General features: G+C 52.8%; 7 protein-coding genes across 7 annotated transcripts; 5 read left to right on the forward strand and 2 right to left on the reverse strand.

The window, feature by feature from the left end:
* Nucleotides 1-217: 217 nt before the first annotated feature.
* Nucleotides 218-1969, forward strand: J7T55_015065 (wd repeat-containing protein 70; the record flags this gene model as incomplete). Its single annotated transcript, XM_053133322.1, has 1 exon — nucleotides 218-1969. The coding sequence occupies one exon, from the start codon at nucleotides 218-220 to the stop codon at nucleotides 1967-1969; it is 1752 nt and encodes a 583-aa protein (XP_052988794.1).
* Nucleotides 1970-3088: 1119 nt separating this feature from the next.
* J7T55_015066 (uncharacterized protein) lies at nucleotides 3089-7574 on the forward strand (the record flags this gene model as incomplete). Its single annotated transcript, XM_053133324.1, has 3 exons — nucleotides 3089-3184; nucleotides 3252-7307; nucleotides 7371-7574. The coding sequence occupies 3 exons, from the start codon at nucleotides 3089-3091 to the stop codon at nucleotides 7572-7574; spliced, it is 4356 nt and encodes a 1451-aa protein (XP_052988795.1).
* Nucleotides 7575-8546: 972 nt separating this feature from the next.
* On the forward strand, nucleotides 8547-10798 carry J7T55_015067 (uncharacterized protein; the record flags this gene model as incomplete). The annotated part of the gene is made up of 6 exons (XM_053133325.1): nucleotides 8547-8580; nucleotides 8746-8828; nucleotides 8912-9201; nucleotides 9265-9723; nucleotides 9783-9897; nucleotides 9953-10798. The coding sequence occupies 6 exons, from the start codon at nucleotides 8547-8549 to the stop codon at nucleotides 10796-10798; spliced, it is 1827 nt and encodes a 608-aa protein (XP_052988796.1).
* Nucleotides 10799-12706: 1908 nt separating this feature from the next.
* Nucleotides 12707-13872, reverse strand: J7T55_015068 (uncharacterized protein; the record flags this gene model as incomplete). Its single annotated transcript, XM_053133326.1, has 2 exons — nucleotides 12707-13124; nucleotides 13184-13872. The coding sequence occupies 2 exons, from the start codon at nucleotides 13870-13872 to the stop codon at nucleotides 12707-12709; spliced, it is 1107 nt and encodes a 368-aa protein (XP_052988797.1).
* Nucleotides 13873-14774: 902 nt separating this feature from the next.
* Nucleotides 14775-18733, forward strand: J7T55_015069 (RNA-binding protein; the record flags this gene model as incomplete). The annotated part of the gene is made up of 9 exons (XM_053133327.1): nucleotides 14775-14988; nucleotides 15118-15843; nucleotides 15986-16610; nucleotides 16665-17412; nucleotides 17481-17626; nucleotides 17813-18073; nucleotides 18284-18363; nucleotides 18427-18534; nucleotides 18690-18733. 9 exons carry the CDS (start codon nucleotides 14775-14777, stop codon nucleotides 18731-18733), a joined length of 2952 nt encoding a protein of 983 aa, XP_052988798.1.
* Nucleotides 18734-18803: 70 nt separating this feature from the next.
* On the reverse strand, nucleotides 18804-20168 carry J7T55_015070 (uncharacterized protein; the record flags this gene model as incomplete). The annotated part of the gene is made up of 2 exons (XM_053133328.1): nucleotides 18804-19434; nucleotides 19495-20168. 2 exons carry the CDS (start codon nucleotides 20166-20168, stop codon nucleotides 18804-18806), a joined length of 1305 nt encoding a protein of 434 aa, XP_052988799.1.
* A 1217-nt stretch (nucleotides 20169-21385) lies between these two features.
* On the forward strand, nucleotides 21386-22450 carry J7T55_015071 (uncharacterized protein; the record flags this gene model as incomplete). The annotated part of the gene is made up of 2 exons (XM_053133329.1): nucleotides 21386-21770; nucleotides 21852-22450. 2 exons carry the CDS (start codon nucleotides 21386-21388, stop codon nucleotides 22448-22450), a joined length of 984 nt encoding a protein of 327 aa, XP_052988800.1.
* Nucleotides 22451-22543: the final 93 nt, after the last annotated feature.

Consider the following 22543-nt stretch of genomic DNA (forward strand, 5'->3'; position numbering starts at 1 on the left):
TAGATGCCTAGGTAGACTGGTGGCACATCTACCCAGACTAATGCCTGCCGGCGCATCCATTCCTGACCGTAAACCTTTCGCTTCAACCTCAATCGTGCAACTTGATGCTGTTCTCCACAACAAAAGTTCCTGACGACATCGCTTCCAAGAACCCGACATCCATCTCAGCCCTCACACCTGACGACCTCCTCTCCATCGCCGCATCCGCGAGGCCAGAATGAGCGACAGCGATGATTTCGAGGTCGAGGGGCCAGAGCTGGCGGCCGATGATCCTATGCGAGCTTTCCTGCCCACGTCATTTGGGAAGAAGTCAAAAGACGCCGACATTGCCGCGCAGATAGACCGCAGCCGGAGGACCGCGGAAAAGCCAAAAGACCAAGCACAGGTGAACGATGAAGGATCCAAAGGAGGCTCGAAATCTGATTCTGATGGCGACAGCGACGACGACTCGGATGACTCGTCCGACGACGACGACGAAGATGAATTCCCTGTCTCTCACGAGCTCGTCCTCAAGACCCACGATCGAACCGTGACGAGCGTTTCCGTCGATCCCTCAGGCTCGAGGCTAGCGACTGGCTCTTTGGACGGCACCGTCAAACTCCACGACTTCGCCTCCATGACGCCGACTACCCTGCGCGCTTTCCGAAGCATTGACCCATGGGAGACCAAGAGCTCTACCACGGCGGCAGAGTCATACCCCATAAACCTCGTCAAGTTCAATCCGCTCGCAGGCGGCGCACTATTGTGTATCTCGTCGCATCCACAAGCCAAGATCTTGTCGAGGGACGGAGATATCCTGACGGAATTCGTGAAAGGAGACATGTACTTAAGGGACATGCACAATACAAAAGGCCACGTATCTGAGATCACAACTGGCACATGGCATCCGACCGACAGGAACCTGTGCGTTACTGCCGGGACGGACAGCACATTGCGGATATGGGACATCAACAACAAGCGCAGCCAGAAGGACATTATCGTCTTCAAATCCAAAGCGGCAGGCACAGCGGGGCGGACGAGGATGACTGCAGTGGCCTGGGGTGCGCCGGCCCAAGGCGGCAGCAACGTTCTCGTCGCAGCTGCGCTGGATGGGTCGTTGGTGATGTACAGTGGCAATGGCCCATTCACGAGACCCGCCGCGGAGGTACGAGACGCCCACAAGGCAGACACCTGGACAGGCGGCGTGGACATCAGTTCAGACGGTCGAATGGTCGTGACACGCGGTGGCGACGGCCTGATCAAGCTTTGGGACACGCGCAAGTTCAAACAGCCTTTGGTGTCTGTCGAGCACCCTTCTACGTCGGACAGGTTCTCAATGACCAACATCAAATACTCACCCAACTCGACGGCAATCATCACTGGGTCAGCATCTGGCCATCTTCACATCCTCAACCCTGGCAACCTCAAGGCAGAACATGTCACACCAATAACACCAGGCGCGCCACTGATCGTGACTGACTGGCACCCGAAACTCAATCAGATCATCACGGGCTCGGCCAATGCAGAGACCCATGTCCTCTACAACCCGTCGATGTCTCAGCGCGGCGCGGTAGACGTGATGAGCAAAGCGCCCAAGAAGCGACACGTCGACGACAACCCGGCATTCACGATGGATCAGACGCTCGGCTTGTCGGGCGACAGCATCATCGCGCCAGGGGCCCTGTCTGCCCAGCAGCGCAAGGCGGGCGTTACGGGCACTGGGAAGTCGCTGGATCCGCGTAGGCCGCAGGTGCAGCAGATCACGCCATTCATGCGCAGCCAACCGGACGAGAAGCACATTGAGGAGAATATCCCGCTCAGCAAGATGCTGCACGAGGATCCCAGGGAGGCGTTGCTCAAGTACGCAGATGTCGCCAAGAAGGATCCGTTGTTTACGAACGCGTGGAAGGAGACACAACCGGTGACCCAGTACGCGGATATCAGTGACGAAGAGGAAGAGGGGCCGGATAAGAAGAGGGTGAAGAGATAGTGTTTCTGTTGTATGCGGCAGTATCTATCTATCTATCTATCTTGGCTAAATGTGCCTTGCAGGTCATCTCATGAAAAGGGCTCTATAGGCCGATTGGTTCCACATGCAGTCTCTGTACATGCTCGTCGCTCAGGCGCCCTTGTCTGTCTGGCTTCCAAGGTTGCTTCAATGTCAACCCACGCGTCGAGTGATGTCGTAAGCAATGCAGGGGCAGAGGGACCGGTTTTGGGGTACTTCGTGTAAGTCCCGAGCGTAGTACCAGAACGGCTAGTCTTGCCGTGCTCTCTTGCCATTGGCTGCATGGACCACTAGCTGGTGGCCCGTGCAGCAGTGGGTCATGACAGTTGCTGCCTCAGGCCCCCAGAAATCTGCAGCTGCCTACGAACCTTGCCAGCAGCCAGCGCCCGCGACCTGCCTTGTGGTCAAACCCATTCTCAATCACCAAGCACTCCCACCCACTCCATCCAAAGGCGAAGCGCGACGCATCGCAAAACCGCCCGCAACCATCGACAACCATCAAAAACTACCAAGCAAACTTGTTTGCACGCGATTTTGCCGCGCCTTTCGTGCAGCCTCTCGCCAAATCACCCCCGATTTGGCCAGCTTCTGCGTTTTTCCCAATTCACCTGCCAGCCTTTTTCCCTTCCCTTGCTGCTGCGCATCCCACCCCCACCGCAACCGCAACTGCAACCGCGCGCCGCGCCCACTCAGCACTTCCTTTTCACCCTGTCGCATCGCATCGCATCGCAAACCTGCCCCAAAAGACCGACCACCAACAACCCCTCGGCGCCACGCTATACGGCCCTTTTGCCATCCCAACGCGACACGCTCCATTTTGGTGTAGCCCTATCTCGACGGCACTACGCCCTCCTAGACCTTGCGGCTCTCGACCTTGCACCACGCAGACACGCCCTTCGACCTCCGGTTCGACGCGCCCCCTGCTTTCACCGACTCCATCAACTATACTTCTTGGTCTTTCGTTTCACCACGCCGTGCTTGTTGTAATTTTTATCATACCTCGCGCGTTGCTAGACAGATATGCACTCAACATAATATTCGGTCCTCGCGGCAAAACATCTCTCTCAAATCTTTGAGACCGACCTTCTCTTACCTGGAACCATGGCTTCCGTACAGCCTGCGGCGGCCCCGGGCCATTTCCCGGGTGCCAGCCTTCCTGCCAACGTGACGCAGCAGCAGATTAAGGACATGTACGACGTATGTTTGCCTCTGATATCTCCCCTAGGCGCAGTGCTAGAGGACTTTCTTTGTTGACAATGCACAGCGTTTTAAGCAAATGAAAGCGAACAACACACCTCCCAACGATCCAGAGCTCATCAAGACCCAGCAATTCCTCATGGCATTGCAGCAGCAATCGCAACTTAGGAAGCAACAGGCACAGCTGCAGATGCAGCAGAAACAACAGCAGCAGCAGCAACAGCAACAACAGCAGCAACAACAACAGCAGCAGCAGGCCGCGGCTACCAACGGAGGCGTCGTGGGCACCCAAGCCGGACATAATAGTTCTCACCCTGGTGCTCAGACATCCCAGGCCCCTGGATCCAATCTGGGTGCTTCTGCTCTACCATCTGCTTCTGCTGGTGATGCGCCAGCTCCGGTTGCCGCATCTCCTGTTGGCCCTCCACCTGGCCAGTTTACGCCTGCCCATCTTAACCTGCTGAGGCAGCAGATCCAGGCATTTAAGATGTTGTCTAAGAACTTCGGCGTGCCTGTGAACCTGCAGCAGTCCATCTTCCAGTCTCGCCAGCGGCGGCAGGCTTCAGTTGCGCAGCAGTCGTCTGCCACGCCCACGTCTCAGGGTCCCGGGCCACAAACTCCAAGCAAGGCTGGACCCAACGGCGTCGAATCCTCTCAGCCCGAGGAGACTGCGTCGGCTCCAAAAGAGCCCAAGTTCAAGAGGCTGCAGCTTCCCGAGAAAATGTTGCAGCAAACTGTTGGCCTCTTCGAACACGCACGGCACGATAGCCGGTTGTTCATCCCGGGCCTGTTCCCCCATGGCATTGACTTTGATCAGCTCAGAGCCGATCGTGAGAAGATTGTGTTCAACAGGATGAGCACTCGATATAATGAGCTGAAGAGTCAGCCTGGCAACTTGGCGCATTGGGATACCTCCAAAGAGACCCTCAGTGTTGATGATACCCTTAGACGTAAGGCCATCATTGAGATGAAGTCCATTGCGCTGTACTCAAAACAGAGAGCGTTGCGCGACAGAATTGGTCGGCAGATGATGTGCTATGACAACCTCGCCATGACGACAAACCGCAGTTTGTATCGACGCTTGAAGAAGCAGAATGTGCGTGAGGCCCGTATTACAGAGAAGCTTGAGAAGCAGCAGCGGGACGCCAGGGAGAACCGTGAAAAGAAGAAACACGTGGACTACCTTCATGCTGTTTTCAACCACCGTAACGAGATCCAAATAACTGCTCAGGGCCAGCAGAACAGGATGAGCAAGATGGGCAAACTGATGTACAACCATCACTTCAACATTGAGAAGGAAGAGCAGAAGCGCATTGAGCGGAATGCCAAGCAGCGTCTGCAAGCTCTCAAGGCCAACGACGAAGAAGCTTATCTCAAGCTTCTCGACCAGGCCAAGGACACGCGTATTACTCATCTTTTGCGCCAGACCGACGGCTTCTTGCATCAACTTGCATCTTCGGTCAAGGCTCAGCAGCGAGCTGCTGCAGAGCGCTATGGTGGTGACGTCCAAGAAGAAGAAAGTGAAGAGGAGGAGGAAGATGAGGAAGACGAGGAGACCGGCGGTCGCAAGATCGACTACTACGCTGTCGCCCATCGCATCAAGGAAGAGGTTACCGAGCAAGCGGACATCCTCGTTGGCGGCAAGCTCAAGGAGTATCAGATCAAGGGCCTCCAGTGGATGATCTCGCTCTACAATAACAACCTCAACGGTATCCTCGCCGATGAAATGGGTCTCGGCAAGACTATCCAAACGATCAGTCTGATCACGTACCTGATTGAGAGGAAACAGCAGATGGGTCCTTACCTTGTCATTGTCCCTCTCAGCACATTGACAAACTGGAACCTCGAGTTTGACAAGTGGGCCCCTTCTGTGTCCAAGGTCGTGTACAAGGGCCCGCCGAACACTCGTAAGGTGCAGCAGGACAAGATCCGGCAGGGCAGGTTTCAAGTCTTGCTCACCACATACGAGTACATCATCAAGGACCGCAACATTCTTAGCAAGATCAAGTGGTTCCACATGATTATCGATGAAGGTCATCGTATGAAGAACTCCAACTCGAAGCTGAGCGCCACCATCCAGCAGTACTACTCGACAAGGTTCCGTCTCATTCTCACGGGTACACCCCTGCAGAATAATCTGTCCGAATTGTGGGCAATGCTGAACTTCACTTTGCCCAACATCTTCAAGTCTGCCAAGACCTTCGACGAGTGGTTCAACACTCCGTTTGCCAACACAGGAGGGCAAGACAAGATGGAGTTGACGGAAGAAGAACAGATTCTTGTCATTCGTCGCCTGCACAAGGTTCTGCGTCCCTTCTTGCTTCGCCGCCTGAAGAAAGATGTCGAGAAGGACCTGCCCGACAAGACTGAGAAGGTCATCAAGTGCAGATTCTCCGCACTGCAATCCCGCCTTTACAAGCAAATGGTCACTCACAATAAGATTGCTGTCAGCGACGGTAAAGGCGGCAAGAGCACTGCGAAGGGTCTGAGTAACATGATCATGCAGCTCCGAAAACTTTGCAACCATCCATTTGTCTTTGACGAGGTCGAAAACCAGATGAATCCCGCCAGCGTCAGCAACGATCTGCTATGGAGGACTGCTGGCAAATTCGAACTTCTGGACCGCATCTTGCCGAAATACCAGGCGACAGGACATCGTGTACTCATGTTCTTCCAGATGACGGCAATTATGGACATTATGGAAGATTTCCTCCGTTTGCGGAACATCACCTACCTTCGGCTGGATGGTACGACCAAGTCAGACGAACGGTCTGAGCTGCTTCACGAGTTCAACCGGCCAGATTCTCCTTACTTTATGTTCTTACTCTCGACGCGTGCCGGTGGTCTGGGTCTAAACCTTCAGACTGCGGATACCGTCATCATCTACGATTCTGATTGGAACCCTCATCAGGATCTGCAGGCTCAGGACCGTGCCCATCGTATCGGACAGAAGAACGAGGTCCGCATTCTTCGTCTCATCAGCTCTAGTTCAGTGGAGGAGAAGATTCTTGAGCGGGCCCGGTTCAAGCTCGATATGGACGGGAAAGTCATCCAAGCCGGTCGTTTCGACAACAAGTCGTCTGAGACCGATCGTGATGCCATGCTCCGGACACTGCTCGAAACCGCAGATCTGGCCGAAACTGGTGAGCAAGAGGAGATGGACGACGAAGAGCTCAACATGATTCTCGCACGGAGTGACGATGAACTCATAAAATTCCAAGCCCTGGACGAGGTAAGGTTCAAAGATCCAACCTACGGCACCGCGCCTGGCTGCAAGGGCATGCCTCGTCTCATGGCAGAAAATGAGCTCCCAGACATCTATCTCAACGAAGACAACCCCGATGCTCCGGAGGAGACTGAGGTTTCGCTCGGCCGCGGCGCCCGTGAGAGGACCAAGGTCCGATACGATGACGGGTTGACCGAGGAGCAGTGGCTACTAGCTGTCGACGACGACGAAGACAGCCCAGAGGCTGCGGCCGCCAGAAAGCAGGCTCGCAAAGAGCGGCGGGAGGCGAACCGCCTCAAGCGGATGTCAGGCGTCAACGGCTCTGAAGGATCCCCGGCTGCTAGTCGCGCCAGTTCCGAAGAGCCAGAACCAGAAGTGGAGACACCGGTCAAGAAGCGAGGTCGCAAGCCCGGCATCAAGATCGAGAAGCGAAAGGCCGAAGACGGCGAGGACGAGCCCCCACCAGCAAAGAAGCGACGCGGACCTCAGGGTCGAAAGTCTCTGGGTGCCACAAATGGTGCGGACGGCAAAGTCAACCCTCAGCAACGGCAAGTACTGCAACGGAGCCTGCGCCATCTCTATGACAGCCTGATGAAGCTTGAGGTCGATGATCCGGACCCGGAGCCTGATGAGGACGATAAGGACGACGAAGACGACGGTCCGCCCAAGCGCTTGATTATTGGACCCTTTATCAAACTTCCGCCCAAGAGGGACTGGGCAGACTACTACGTCATCATCCAGAACCCGATCGCCATGACGCAGATCGAAAAGAAGATCAAGAAGGAGGAGTACAAGAGCCTGAGTGATCTCCGCAAGGACGTCGAGCTCATGTGCAGCAACTGCAGGCTGTTCAATGACGACGGCAGCCTGATCCACACTGATGCCACAACGATCGAGGTAAGTTTAAACACCAACATTAGAATCCTGGGCCCCTGGACAGCGCGACTGACATGATTGCAGACCTACTTCTTGGGAGAGTATCAGAAGCAGCTTCAAGAGCACCCTGAGCTCAACGAGCTTGAGGACTCGTCGTCACAGAAGGACACATCGGCTGCACCCACCACTAACAGCACGCCCCAGCCGAGGATCAAGCTGACCAACAACTCGGCGAGCAACACCAACGGGGCCAGCAGCGCTGCCCGAAGCGAGGACGGCGATGAGTAATGACGTTGGCTTGGATGGCGGGACTCCAATGCGGCAGGTATGGGTGCGTTCAAGTGTGGGAATCCGGAGTTTTGCCTGGCGGGGGTTTGTCTGTGGGACCACTGACTGCATTTCGATTCATCAGAGGCGTACGGACGAGTATGAAAGGGAAATACCAAGAAGGGCAAATGTTCAGGGAAGCCTATTGTACATAGATTATCTGCGCCATGGCGACTTGACTTGCTTGTTACGGCGGTCAGTACAGGTGGGTGGGTGAAGCTGAGGTATCTCCATCCATTCATCCATCCTCCTCTTCATCCACTCTCATTCGTCATCTGGGGGGGCTGTTCTGCGTAGATTGCATTGTATTACAACTATACATAGTAAAAGTCAAGTTGCGAACAAGAAGAGACGGTGATCAGCATATATATTTGATTGGAGTCTTTTGTATGAATCAACCCCTGAATGTCCATCACAGCCCACAGGCGGGTCGGTGGGTGGGTGGGCTCTGCTGGCTTGTGCACGCCCTTTTTCTCAGCCTCATTGGTGAAACTAATGGAGGGGCCACCTGTTTATGCAAGCAAGCTGGGGACTGGGGGTTGTGAATGCGCCCAGGGTTGCCCGACGTGTCGCTGCGCAGCGCAGTCGTCAGATAACAGTTAGCGACAGTACAGTCAGAAACGACAGTACGTACTTGGCCTGGCGACTAGGGAATGGACCCCCCCATAACCAGCTGCTATTAGTCTGCCCGCCGTGTACATGTACCTACCCTAGACCTGGCCACCGTTTCCATACCCAAAAGGCGACCCCTTTCTCGACCTTGCTACCTACCTACCCGCCTACTTACCTACCTGACCCTCCACATCATACATTACCGCCGGACTGCTTTTCCCCTTCCTCGAGCTTTTATTCATTTTGTAACCTTTCCCTTACCCAACAAGCCCCTTCGACGCCGAGTATTGTCAAGAGCCTCCCCCCAATCCTCCAGCCCCAATGTCTGGCCGATTCGTGCGCGCGTCGAAATATCGTGAGTACTTCCCGCCCCTCCACCCCTGGTGTTTCCCCCCGGTCGGGGACGCACGCGAGCAGGGCGAGGCATAAGCTCCATCGGCCTGCGTCGCGGCGCCTCTGTCATCCGTGTGGACTGGCGATGGCCTCATGACTGACATTCTTGCGCTCTGCTGCCACACAGGACACGTCTTCGGCAAACCCACCCGAAAGGAATTCTGCTACGATAATCTCCACATCAGTAGGAATGCTTGGGATACGAACCTGGTCAAAGTTATTAGCAAAAGCCGTTCCTTTGTTGCGCCGCGATGTCGAACCCGAGCGCTGACGTCCTCTTGCGATAATATTAGGTCAACCCTGAGTACCTCTCGGTCAATTGGGAATCTGGTGGCGGTGGCGCATTCGCGGTCATCCCCCTGAACGAGAAGGGAAAGGTACCCGACGTAATACCTCTCTTCCGCGGCCATACCGCTGTTGTGTTGGACACAGACTGGCACCCATTCAACGACCGCATCATCGCATCTGGCTCCGACGATGGCAAGATCTTCATATGGGAGGTCCCCAGGGACTTCACCCTCTTCACCGACGCTGAGGAGCCCGCAGACGTGAAACCAGTGAGCAAGCTGGCTGGGCATTCCAGGTACGACGCAGACTAGCTATAGGATAGACGTCGTCGCGTCGGAGGTTTCTGACAGTTGCACAGGAAAGTCGGCCAGGTCCTCTTCAACCCCGCCGCCGAGAACATCCTCGCCTCGGCATCTGGTGACTTCACCATCAAGCTGTGGGACATCAGCACCGGCCAGTCCCCGCTGGCGCTGAAACACAATGACATCGTCCAATCACTATCATGGAACGCGAGCGGAAACATGTTGGTCACGACCTCGAGAGACAAGAAGCTGCGCGTGTGGGATGTCCGCCAGGAGAAGCCGGCGCATGTTGGGCCTGGCCACGAGGGCGCAAAGAACAGCCGCGCCGTATGGATGGGCGAGCACAACCGTATCGCGACAACGGGTTTCTCCCGCATGAGCGACAGGCAGCTTGCGCTGTGGGAGCCCGGCAGCGATAAGCCCATTGGGGGCTTCAACAACTTGGACTCGATTTCTGGTGTCTGCATGCCTTTCTGGGATGATAGCACCAACTGTCTGTACCTTGCCGGCAAGGGGTGAGTTTGAAAGCATCCTTTTATGATTCGGAGCATCTGACTGACCCTCGTGTCTACAGCGACGGCAACATTCGATACTTCGAGTACGAGAACGACAAGTTCGAGTTCCTGTCCGAGTACAAGTCGGCAGACCCACAACGAGGCATTGCCTTCCTACCCAAGCGCGGTGTCAACGTACGTCGAGTCGACCACAAATATGCTGGAAACAAAGTTGCTGACATTTTTACAGCTGCACGAGAACGAGGTCATGCGCGCTTACAAGACCGTCAACGATCTCTACATCGAGCCCATTTCCTTCACTGTCCCCCGTCGCGCTGAGACCTTCCAAGGCGACATCTTTCCTCCATGTGTGGGAAATAGGCCAGCCATGTCCGCCTCGGAGTGGCTTTCTGGCAAGACCGCGCTCCCACCAAAGATCGACCTCGAGAGTAAGTACGAGGGCAATGACATTAAAGAGGTGGCCTCCGACTACAAGCCCCCAGCGGCTGCGCCAGCACCCACCCCGGCCCCGGCCGCCAAGCCTGCGCCGAAGCCCGAGCCTGAACCCACCACGACGCGTGCAGCGCCGCCATCTGTGGCCCAGCAGAAGGGATCCATGGCTGCAGCAGCGTCCAAGTTCCAGGACGATGAAGATGACAAGGAGGATGAGGCCGAGACGTCCAGCTTCGAGGAGATCCAGAAGCCAGTATCAAGAGCTGCCCTGCCGGTCCGGTCAGAACCCAAGCCGCAGTCACCAGTAAAGAGCAGCGAGCCGGCACCACAGGCCAAGGTCCCCTCCCCCATCAAGTCTCAAGCTGGCCCCACATCCTCGGCGCGGAGCGCCCAGCCGTCCCCCGCGCTCTCGCAGTCCGGGTCAGGCTCTGTGGAGGCGTCGCTGGAGCAGATCAAGCAGCTCATCGAGGCGCAGACCAAGGTCATCACAGCGCAGGGTGACAAGATCACGGCGCAGGGCGAGGCCATGGCCCACCTAACGGGCGAGGTCGAGACGCTCAAGAAGAGGGTCGTGTCCGGGTCGCAGGACCAGAGTGAGAGGATTCGGCAGCTCGAGCTGGAGCTTGAGGAGGCACGGTCGTGAGAGGGTCGTGTGATGGGGTGTGGTGGGAACGTTGTGTGTTCAGAGCGTAATCGGAATAAAGGAATGATGTGACTATCACTCACTGGGATGAGAGCAACTCCGTCGAAAAGAGAAGAATTCTAAGATGCTCATGCCATATTGACGTTTCCCCTTGTTATTTGATATTGACTGTGATGTGGTGGGGTATGAACCAGGCGACGGCGTACAGTCTGCCTGGAACTGCGTGCGCCACTAGTGAGGTTTGGAGTTGTATACGGCATACATTGCAGTCTTGAAATTTGTCATGCGACCGGCATTGGAAACCATCAACTCCTTGTCGATTGCCTACCTCTTCGTCATTGCGATCTGACTATGGACTCTAGCTGTATGCACGTCTCACGTTTATGACAACGACTGCACTCCAAGACGTGTGGGGAATAGACGGGCGTTGAGAGACACATATCTAGGCAAGAGAGTTCCATCTGAATTACGTAGACTGTCTGGAAATGATCTAAGAAGTGATTTAATAGGAATTTATCCAACGTGCGAATATCATGATTATCTCACAGGAGATTATCCCACATGAGATTATCCCATAGGAGACTATCCCATAGGAGACTATCCCATAGAACACTATCCACTGCAAACACATCGTGTTTCGTGTGTCGGCATGGGGGTTGGCTGAAAGTCAGACGTAGGACATTGTCCTCCTGGAGAATACAGGGGTTGGGAAACAACGACAGCGGCCTGGGTGACCGACCATATCCAGTCGTCAGATCGATCCAAAGACGACGTCATTGTTTCTTTCGTATAGTGCACTTATCGAAGTCAGCATCAGAGTACTGATGAACTGCCAAGCATCGTCCTACGGTCTGCGCTGCAACAGTTGCCCACGATCCCCGAGGTCATCCACGATCTCCGAACTAACCATAGACTTAATGTAGAACTAAGGAACTGTGAGGTCATTTCAGCAACATCCGAGGTGAATGGACTTAAAAAGAAGAGTAGTTAAATCGATTTGGTTGCCCTAGACGGGTTGAAGCGAGATGGTCAACATGTGCGCTTTGAAAACCTCTGAAACTCCGAGAAGCCATTTGAAATTGTTCTTGAGTGCTCGACAAATTGCTGAGAGGGAGGAGATCCTAAAACAGCGTCAATATTTGACTTGGAAACTCGAGACTCAGAACAAGTTATGGAGCGATATCTCCGCACTAAGTGAAAAAATCACGCTTCTACCGAGATACGCCAGGGAGAGCGACCTGAGCTTCAGGGAAGTATCATCGTGGAGGCTGGTAGAGTTATAGAAAGAATTTGAGTACAAAAATTTTGACTTTTAACCATCTCGAACATTCTCCTGCCAGGTGTCTGTACGTCGGACGTGGATGACTATGGCTCAAATACGCTGCATTACACAGTAGGAGCGCCAGCCCTTCATCTTGTGATCCTCCAGCGCCTGATGCAGGAGCTGAGTATAGACGTCATCCAAGCAGACCCTTACAGCAAGACTGCGTTGCAACATGAAGCTTTACGCAAACACTCTCGGCATATGCAGTTCTATAGCCTCGAGCCTCACTTAATAATCATCTTACAGGCAGATTATAAATGTTTCAGTCTACTTGACTACGCTGTCAAACACGCCCTGCTCGAGATAGTCAGAGCATTTCTCAAGCCAATAGATCCCGATCTTGCACTCCAATAACAAACAATTGCATCGCTTCCCAACCATGTATACCCATTCATTCTACTTGTATACCCCCAAGTTCTGATACCAACCTTCGCAGCGCCTCGCATCGGATAGATGTTCCCCTCAAGACAAGAAGGGACCAATAGACCACACCAAAATTGCTACAGCTTCGACTGAAGATAGGTTACGTGATCAAAGCAACTCCATACTGAATATTTGACATCGCTCAGAATCTTTAACCTGAGTCATCGGTCCGGAACTGGATACTTCCATGCCATCCACGCGATCCACGTCTGCACCGCAGCTAATATGAGGCCCAGTATTCCCACAATCACCGAGATGAAAAGTGCCAACAAGGCGATTAGAAAAGCATTCCCATCATTATTCTCCTGTGCGAGCCATTTTTCAAGTCTGCTCCGAGGTGGCCTGTCTTTCAAGCGCGCGTGTAGTGTAGCCAAGCGCTCTGCCCAGTAGATGTATTTGAAGTCCTTTGGAACGTTCTGGTAAACCTTGTAGCCCTCATTTTCTGCACACTCTGGGTCGAAGTGCTGCATGCGGATGAGCGTGCGCAGGATTCTGACCTCTTCTGGCTCTGTGACTGGGAATAGCACAGCCTGGATGGAGTGAAGTGTCTCGACTAGAAGCTGGGGTGGCAAAGTCCCACTTGGGGTAGAAGGTCAGAGATGGGTTTATCAGTAGATAGTCTAGAGGGGTTGGCTTACTGCTCAAGGCAAGTCTCCATAGCACAATCAATCGGTAAGTTGAACGACCTAGTCTGTTCGAGACGAGCCTTCAGATACCCCGCGTAATGGAATATGTAGAGTCGAGTCTTTCCATGTTTATTTTCAAGAAGCAAGTGCTCTGCTAGATTGTCAGTAGCATAGAACTGAATGCCGAGGCGCTTCTGTAACTTCCTGGCTCTCATGGAAGACTTCTCATCCAGCGCCGTTTTCGCTGCGTTGATAGCCTTATCGCTGCCCAGTGGAACGGATCGAGAACAGAATGATTGGAAGCTCTCATCTCGCTGCCACGAACTAGGTCGATAGCTACCCATGACGAAGTCTTGAGCATGCCAATCTCCAGCTGTCGGATCGATCATGGCAATAGATTGAGCAGCGCTTTCCATGAGTTTGCTGATGTATTGTCCTGCATGGTTTGATCCGAGTACATTTTGGATAATCTGTGAACTCTCGCTGCGAGTCTTTCTCGGGTTTTCCTTTAGCTTCTCCACAGCTATGAGGAGCCGTGTTTGCTCGGAAACAGGTCCAGCAGTAGGCATCAAGTTGTCATAGTCGACTCCAACGCCCCGACTCTGTCTCATGATGTCGTCTAGAAACCTCACATAGGCACCGCCTGGATCCCCTTTGGGGCTGAGAAGCTTCAGAGCAACCTCATTCGCATTCCAAGCCATATTTGACGATGAAAGCTTCTAGTCACTTTCGACTGCTAGGTTTACGGGACTGAGATCAATAATGAGCTGATATACCCGTACCACCAATGTCTATCTAAATTCCATATGAGAGGCACCTCCAACCCAGGATGACGTGCGAGTGCAGTGATACGGTGCAGACTTCCTTGGTAGCTTCAGGTCGGGGTTCTCCGGCTAACCTCAGGCGTCTTTGCTGGCAACGGCCACTCTGGAGGCAAAAGGAGGGAGGGAACATGACTTTGGAAGGCTAGCTCGAGTAAGCCCGATAATGTGCCTTGTGTGACTTCCCCTCCCTTTTTACACTTGAAGCTGCGCGGGATTTCTTCCGAGGTCCGTCACAGCGATTGGTCCGATAGGTGCAGCCCAGCTTGTTTTCTGTTTAAGCTGCCCAATGATGATCGCTGTGGCTGGTCTTCCTGGTCGAGATGGACAAGACGCGAGATGTGCTGGCAGTAACAGTCTCCAATCTTTGAGGGTGGCATCAAAACTTCCATAAACAAGCCAGAATCCGAGCACTATCAAGCATCGTTCAACTCAGAGATTCCACATTCTTCGCCAGTACTGGGCTTCCGTTCCAAATATCCATTGAGGTCACCTTTAATAAATATTGCAAAGATGGATTCACCGCAGGAGGTGGTGCGGGTTGCTCCTCCGTCGAGTGGTAGATTTTCGGCAAAAAACAAGGCGGTCCTGGAGGATACGGCGCGCGCACCAGATGAAGCGCTTGACCTCAAAGCCCGCCTTCGAAAAGTCGCCAATAAATTAAAATCCATCAAACATACAGGAAAAAACCAAAATTTACATCAAGTAAGCACTTGTATGCTGAGTGTAGGACATCTCGGCGTGGCGACTGACGGTCAGAGGAAAAACAGAACTCAGGCATTATGCAGCACAACCAGGTCCTCACGCATGCTATCTCCGAGGACCTGTTCGAGTCTGCCGTTCCCGTGCCAGGAAGCAAAAAGAAAAGAATGGTATACCCATTAGCTCCTGTGCAGTCACCTATGTTCACAATGAGCGAATACGAGTCTCAATTCGAAGTCGTCCAAGAAAAATTGAAAGAGATTGTGGACAAGGACGAGGTGCTGCGACTCAGAGGTAGATTCATTTTGTATAACCTACGAATGGCGGGCACTACGCCTCAAACAGCGGTTCCATCTATTGTTGTTGAATGCATGTTGAGAGACCAAAAGGCCATTCGAGCTGCATTCAAGCGTCATTCCACAGACAACTTTTATTGCCACAGCGGATCCAAGAGATTCCGGAAATCCGTCGCTGGCTCGACAAATATGCCGCCACCTTTTCGTCTCGTTTACTGGGCCGACAACTGCAATCCATATGTACGCTGTGCTTCTGAGACGGCATTGCAAGCTTCATTCACCTATAGCTCAACCTTCTGTGGTTCGCCTGTGAGCTTCAAGGGGCGTTCTGCTACATTGGCCCTGACCTTGGAGGTTGACTCCGTGGACATTGTTTTGACTGCTGGCCACCTCAAGGGCCTACAAGAAGACCTTTCGGAGATCTCTGCGTCATCATACCCTGAAGGCAGTGACTCGGATCAGCTTACCTTGAATGAAGATGACTATGTTGAGGTTGGTCCGCTCTGGGTTGATGATGACGATGAATACGAAGTGGAAGCAGTCGCACTACAACCTTTACCGCCGCAATCACTTCCGTTGGACTGCCGCAGGCCAGAATGTACCGACAGCAAAGTAATGTTACCGCTCCAAATGATGCGGCCCAAGGAGCTTTCTGTTGATCTTGGTCCCAATGCGCCAGATCTCGACTGGATGCCCTTAGAATGCGACTACAGCACCTTGCGATCTCGGCGTCGTAATCTCATCTACCTCCCAGATCAGCCCGAGCCCATAATGCTCAAGCAGATAGCAAACGAGCCGAGGATTCATGCTGTTCCGGTCTTTGTGGTATCAGGTGTTCGAGGGGTCATTAAAGGTCGGATGCTTAGCATGCCCACTTATATCGGTTCCAAACCTGATCAGCAGCTTTGCAAAGCCTGGAGTGTTGTACTAGATGATCAGCTTGGTAAGGATTCTGCTTCTAAGAGCTGAAAACTAGCTAACATATTTTTGTATAGCTGTCCTCCCCGGAGAAAGCGGCTCCCTTGTCGTGGACCAGGATACCTTCTCAGTATACGGTCACGTCGTAGGGTCTGACCGACTGGGATATGCACTAGTCGTCCCGCTCTGCGATACTATCCGGCAGGTCAGGTCTGCATTCAAAGCGACGTCTGTACATCTGCCACAGGAGGCAAAACCTGTTTCTGCCGCGTGCTTCTGCGATCGGGAGCGCTATGGGCGATGGCCTGGAAGTCCACTAAGCCAAGAACCGCATGAGCGGCCTGTGGCAGGAAATCTCTGTACGGATTTAACTGGCTCTGAGATGAGCCTCTTCCCTAGACCGCACTTCCCGAGGATGGTGTTTATTCGTGATCATAGCATATTTGACACCCAGAGCAGACAATTCGACTCTGCGCCCACATCAAAGGAGGAAAATTCTGCTGGATCGCCACGGAGGTCTTTGCCAGAGGAGGTTTTAGAAGAACTTTCCATAGACCAGGGTCTACCGAACCTCGTCGAATTTTGGAAGACCACTACACCACCAAGGATATCCACAGACATCCGCGAATTTTGGGAGAGTCTGATGAAACTGGCACAAGGATTACATGCGATACATGAAACGATTACCGATGACGACCCGAGGTGAGTGTGGCTTCTGCTGTGATGTCTTCAGTCGGCTAATATCAATACAATTAGAGCACCACACATGGACATCGAACCACGAAACATTCTGGTGTCCACCAGAAACGACCGCCCTCACTTCAAGTTCGCCACGATGGGCTTTGAGCCCAGCCAAGAGCCAACTGTGAAGGCAGCACAACGTTCAGCCTCTAGGCGCTCACAGTCTTTCTCGCCATGTGCACAACTCGATGTGTGGTCACTTGGCTGCGTTTTCTCTGAGGCTTTAGCATGGTCTCTTGGTAGTTCCGAGTTTGTACACGAGTTTGAATATCAGAGAGCCTCAACTAGAAAGGTATCTGCTGGACTCGAACTCCAAGACATGCTTCATGAAAAGCGGCGTCGAGTTCATTGGCCACCATTATGGGCAGCTGACGGCTCGATGCCAGAAGTAATGGAAGCCGAATTGAAAGACAAGGCTAGGCAAAAAGGAGATGTCTTCGCGCCCGCTCTACTACCCGTCATCAAACAAATGCTGAAACCACCAGAAGAGCGACCGAGCGCTATAGAAGTATACATATGGTCGATGGAGGCGCTGTCCAAGGCTGCGAGCCAGCCACACAAGGAAGTCTCCGTGGGAGAAGTTATACAATGGATTCATGGCCGGAAGAAGTCTTGCTTTCTTCGAAGGGCTGACTGTCTCCAAGAGCTCTACTCTTTCGGAAGGCGTAGTTCTAAAGGCTTCATGGACGGACAATCGGGCCCAGGCGAGATAACCGAAAGCGAGTACATCGCTGCAAGGGGCAGATTGAAGGATCGAGAACAGGTGAGTTGGAGGCATCCCACACATGCGCAGATCTTGGACTGAACGGCCTGAGCTGACCAAATGACTAGGTCTTCCTCGTGGATGATTCAAGCTCTATGAAGTGCCATTGGGAAGAAGTCACGAGAACCCTCCGCGCTCTGGCTTACATCGCAAAGAGCGTGGACCCGGAAGGCATAGAACTTTGCTTCTCTTCGTCCCCAGAAGAGCAGACCTGGTACAGACACACAACTCCAGCCGTCTCTGCAGTGAACGAACGAATGTCTAATCGCACTGGTAACAATTTGGCAACGACGGAAATGTTTCGCCGGTCAAGGCGTCACCCCCAAAGTGAATGTAGAGATCTTGGAATAGAGGCAGCCCTTGAGAGACTCTTGAAAAAGGCTACGTCTCTGAAATCCAGGCCAAAATCGAGACCAATCACCGTATACGTCTTGACCGACGGCAAATGGATCAACTCCTCCCCAGATTGGCAAGGAAGGTTGGAGCAACAAGTTGCGTCACTACCAAATGACCTTCGTCGTGGCCAATTTTCCATCCACTTCATACATTTTGGAAGTCAGAATACGGAACCAACAAACTGGCAACCCGGAAATTGTGAACTCAGGAATCATCATACCGAAGGTCACGAGATAATCTACGATAGAAATGAGCGCAACCCTCGGTAAGTAAGAAAGAAGAAAGATTAGCCAAGGCCCTCGAACTAAAGGAAAATCACTAACAATGCCTGAACTTAGTTTCACGGTATCTATTGAGCCGGCAGGTGGGAACGTTTTGTGGATGGGGGTGTTGCCGTCAGCAATCTGTGTATAGAGACATTGGTAAGTGGTCCGTACTTCAAGCTACCCATGGCTCCGTACTGAAATCTTTGAAGTGTGAGCGAGCATGACTGGTCTACATGGGATTTTTTTGAATGGCTTTGGGTCTTCAAGGTATCTATGATTCAGCTGCCTGGTGAGTAAATGAAGGCATACTCTCTGACTGTACTAAAAATGGCTGACCACGCGCGTTACGCAGCTTTTAGAAGACTTCAGAATATACCATCTTCCTCACATGGCCTGGTCGTTTGGTTTGGCCCTATCCGATCTTTGAGCAGGCTTTCCTCGCCTGGTTTCAGATGGTCGGGTACGTGCAATTTGACCACCCTGGGCATATCATCTTTGCTGTTGTGCAAGCTGTCTTATTTCACATCGCTGTACCGCACAATGGATCGCGTATGAGGGTTGATGAGGCACACTATCCGCGTGAGAGAGAGCCTTTGCTCTGACGCCGTTTGTTAGACATCTACATCTCTCTAGAAGATCTTATGACCACACATTCTTGACGAAAATTCAGGCAGCTTACGCAGATATAGTTCGAATTGAGATGAAGAGCTTAGGTGCGGCAAAGTGATGCTACTCAATGATCGTGAATTCGACCGGTTCCGCGCCAGTGACCACCAATTTTGGTCGCCCTCCGTTGTCAGAGGGCATGGTAACATTGCCAGCTTCAAAACACGGCAGCTTGACCACCGTCTCTGCGTGATCCTCCATGGTGCCCCAATCCCACCAATCAACTACAGACCCCTTGAACGTGTAGCGAAAGACATCACCTGGGGTCGTGTCTCGGGGCAAATCTGTGTCACTTCCGGAAAGAGTCTCGCTAGTCGTCCAGGTTTCTCCAGGCTGCAAGCTTGTAAAATGCTTGTGCTCTCCGACACACACTGCAATGTCTGGCTCGTCGACGATCATGAAGCAGCCGGCATTCCCATCGAGTTCGCACTGGTCCCAGTAGCTGCCCTTATCGCTGTCATCGCTAACGAATTCGTCTCGGCGGCGACGGTAGAGTCGAAACCCTGCGCGTGGTCCTTGTTGCATATATAATAGTGACAGCCAGTGAAACGTCACAGGTTGTGCTCTTGATGTATGTTGGCCATCTTCTCCCAGTACGCCTTCATATTTGAACGTGACCTCGACGTCGAAGTCTCCGCGACCTTCGAGAATCGATGGGCACTGGAGTGATACGGAAAAAATTGGCGCACAAGGGCTACCGTCAAGTCAGACTCTTAAGTGCAAATTGGCGAAAAACACATGTCAGAACACTCACACTCGATCAGACGCCGCCAGCGGAGCTGGCGAGAGCCCCCTACGGCGGGCTTCTGCCTGCTGGATTTTCAGCCGCCACCTTTGTTCTTCCAGGTTAGCCATTGAGAACCCTACTTTGGCTTCTCTGCTTGCTCGCTCTGGCCATGCTGGCTCCTCCATCACGGTCGTAAAGGTAACGATCGCTGCTCCAGGTATCACTAGCGGAGGCTGTCCCTCGCCCTTCTTTGTATGCGGTCGTGACCTGTCTCCGGACGGAAGCAGCTTTCCAGCCTTCATCTCGAGTCCTAAATTGTCTTGAATGCTACCCCACGCCCACATGCCAACCTCTGCACCAGGGAAGATCAGCGAGTACGTCTCGCCCAACTCGAGGACGCGGTAATATCGCTCAGGAAAGCCTAGTCTGCTTGTTTTCGTCTCCTCGCCGGGAGCGAGTTCGTGCAGATGGGGTTGATACCGCCCAGAAATGACCAGGCTGTCGACCTCCGGTAATGCTTTGAGGCCAGTGGTGTGATCCACCCGAACTCTTTCGAAGCTGCCATCCTCCTTGTGGTGGACGAGTATCAAGCCCTTATCAGAGAATGCATTTGTATAATTGGACCAGTAAAATGTGCAGCTTCTGGCCTCCCTGTCATCGTCCGTAGCACGACGTATGGTGCTCATGATCGGGTAGGGCATGATGAGCGAAAGTCGCTGACTGGCTTCGAAGTTCCAGGTTAGACGAGGAGCCCCAGGTCTATACAATTGGCTCAATCAGCATTTATCCTCTTATCTCCGGTCTTTGGGCGAAACATTATTACTTCAGGTACTTTTTATCCAGGGATATAAACGAGTCCAGATTCGTATCTGCCATACTTGCCATTCCGACACGAAGATCTCTATCAAGCAAGGGATGCTGACATGTACAAAAGTCTAGGCAGCCATAAGGACAGGTCAAGTCTCCAGGGGGCTTCTTATGTATATTACCACAGGAAGCACTTGCCCTAACCCCCGCGTATTCTCCGGTGAGCGGCGAAGATTCCCCAGTGAATACTGTCACCACGCTCTTTAAATTTAAGGCAACGCTTTAGGGCGCCTAGCAAAGTATTCGGACGGGCGATTATCTAAGTTCAGCCTCACACGTCCAGCCAACTCACAACGGAGTCCTCAGCCAGCATGTCATCTCTTCCCCTGTGCTTCCCCAGACAAGGTGGAGACCCATAAGAGGCGAAGAAGTTGTTGAGTGTCTTGTCTAGAGCTGAAAAAAAGAAGGACGGAAATTATTTGATATTCATTGCAATTGAAAATAGCAGATGTTTAGTTACTTACCTGATAGTACCATTCCTTTATAAGGCATCAATCACTTCAAACTTCTCATATGCAAGGAGCACGTTCAAAGGAATGGTGCCCTGGACTGATATTTCAGTCTCTCCAAATATCCTCGAGCTTAAAAGCCCACTGATTTTACTTCTTACATACCTTAGGGATAATAAAGAGGTGCGGCGTTGTTATCTTACCCGCCTCTTTGTTCGTCTCATACCAACCCATGCAACGGGTAAGAATTTGCTGCATAAGAACATTCGGACCCATAGTCAGGGCATTCCAAATTCGAGGGACGGCAGGCCAGGGATAGATTAGTCCGTCATTATGGACAACCACACACCCTGGTGAAGGTTGGGTTGTTCCAGGTCCAAAGTCCCCGAAACTATAGCTGCAGGTGGTCCGTCCGTGCGCTCTACCTCCCATTATCAGTTCTATCCAGGGTATCCACCAGAGAGGGCGGGGGTTTGATACTGTAGCCAGTACTTATTTGGCAGCATGTCAGCGGGGAGCTGGAGAGGCAGCTACTCATGTAGCTAGTCGTCTGCAAACATTGTTTTGCTACAGTTGCTCCATTTCCAAGCTCGGCCCAGACCATGGTCACTACCCCGATCGCCCCATACAACAAGGACCACGAGGATCCAAATGGACCCGGCGACGCTCGACCCACGGCATTGAAAGTCATTCGAGACCAAGAGCTCGATGGTAAACTCCAGGGAAAAGCGTTCTTAGTGACGGGATGCACGAGTGGAATTGGGTACGAGACTGCGAGGGCCCTGCATGTTACTGGTGCAGATGTTTTCATCACTGGCCGCGACACGGAAAAAGGGCGTGAAGTTGTGGAGAGAATAATGCATGACGGAAAGCCGGGCAAGGTCGTGTTCGTTGAAATGCACTTGGACTCGCTGACCAGCGTTCGGGATGCAGCGTCAAAGTTCCTGCAAATGAGTGACAGGCTGAATTGCCTTGTCTGCAACGCCGGTAAGTCCTCCCATGCTCATGATGATAGCAGGACTGAATCAGCAAAAGGCCTTGGAATGCATCCAAAAGCTCTAACAACAGACGGGTTCGAAATGCACTTCGGGGCCAACCATCTGGGTCATTTTGCTCTCTTCGAGGCTCTCAGAGACACCATTCTCAACTCAGCAACACCAGAGTATCCTTCAAGGCTCGTCATGGTCTCTTCCCGCTCTCATCTCGCCAGTACCGTAGACCTCAACGACTTGAATCTTGAGAAGACGACCTACGACGCACACAATGCATATGGCGCCTCGAAAACAGCCAATATTTGGATGGCCAACGAAGTTGAACGACGTTACGGCTCTCAGCACCTACACGCTACCTCTGTTCACCCTGGAGCAGTCGCCTCTGGCCTAAGCCGCCACGTCGGCGATGAGTTCATGAGAAAGCTGTTTGGACCTCCTCAAGTCGCGAAGCTGGTGAAGACTGCCGAGCAAGGAGCGGCCACGACGATATGGGCTGCTGTTGGCAGGGAATGGCAACATCGGGGTGGGATTTATCTAGCCGATGTTCAAGAAGGCGTGCCAGCAGAGACATGCACAGAAGGCAGGACGGGACCTGGCTATGCGCCACAAGCTTTCGACAAGGGAAAAGAGAGACGACTGTGGGAGTTGAGTACCGAGTTACTTAGATCTAAATAATTGGGCACGTCTTCGATCTTCTACGGCCGATTCGGAAATAACTTTCAGCCCTCAGGTACACATGAGTCTAGTTCTGAGGAATGTCTATACGAG

Source organism: Diaporthe amygdali, assembly GCF_026229845.1.
Source record: "Diaporthe amygdali strain CAA958 chromosome Unknown NODE_36_length_484128_cov_64_979186, whole genome shotgun sequence".
Lineage (NCBI taxonomy): Eukaryota > Fungi > Ascomycota > Sordariomycetes > Diaporthales > Diaporthaceae > Diaporthe > Diaporthe amygdali.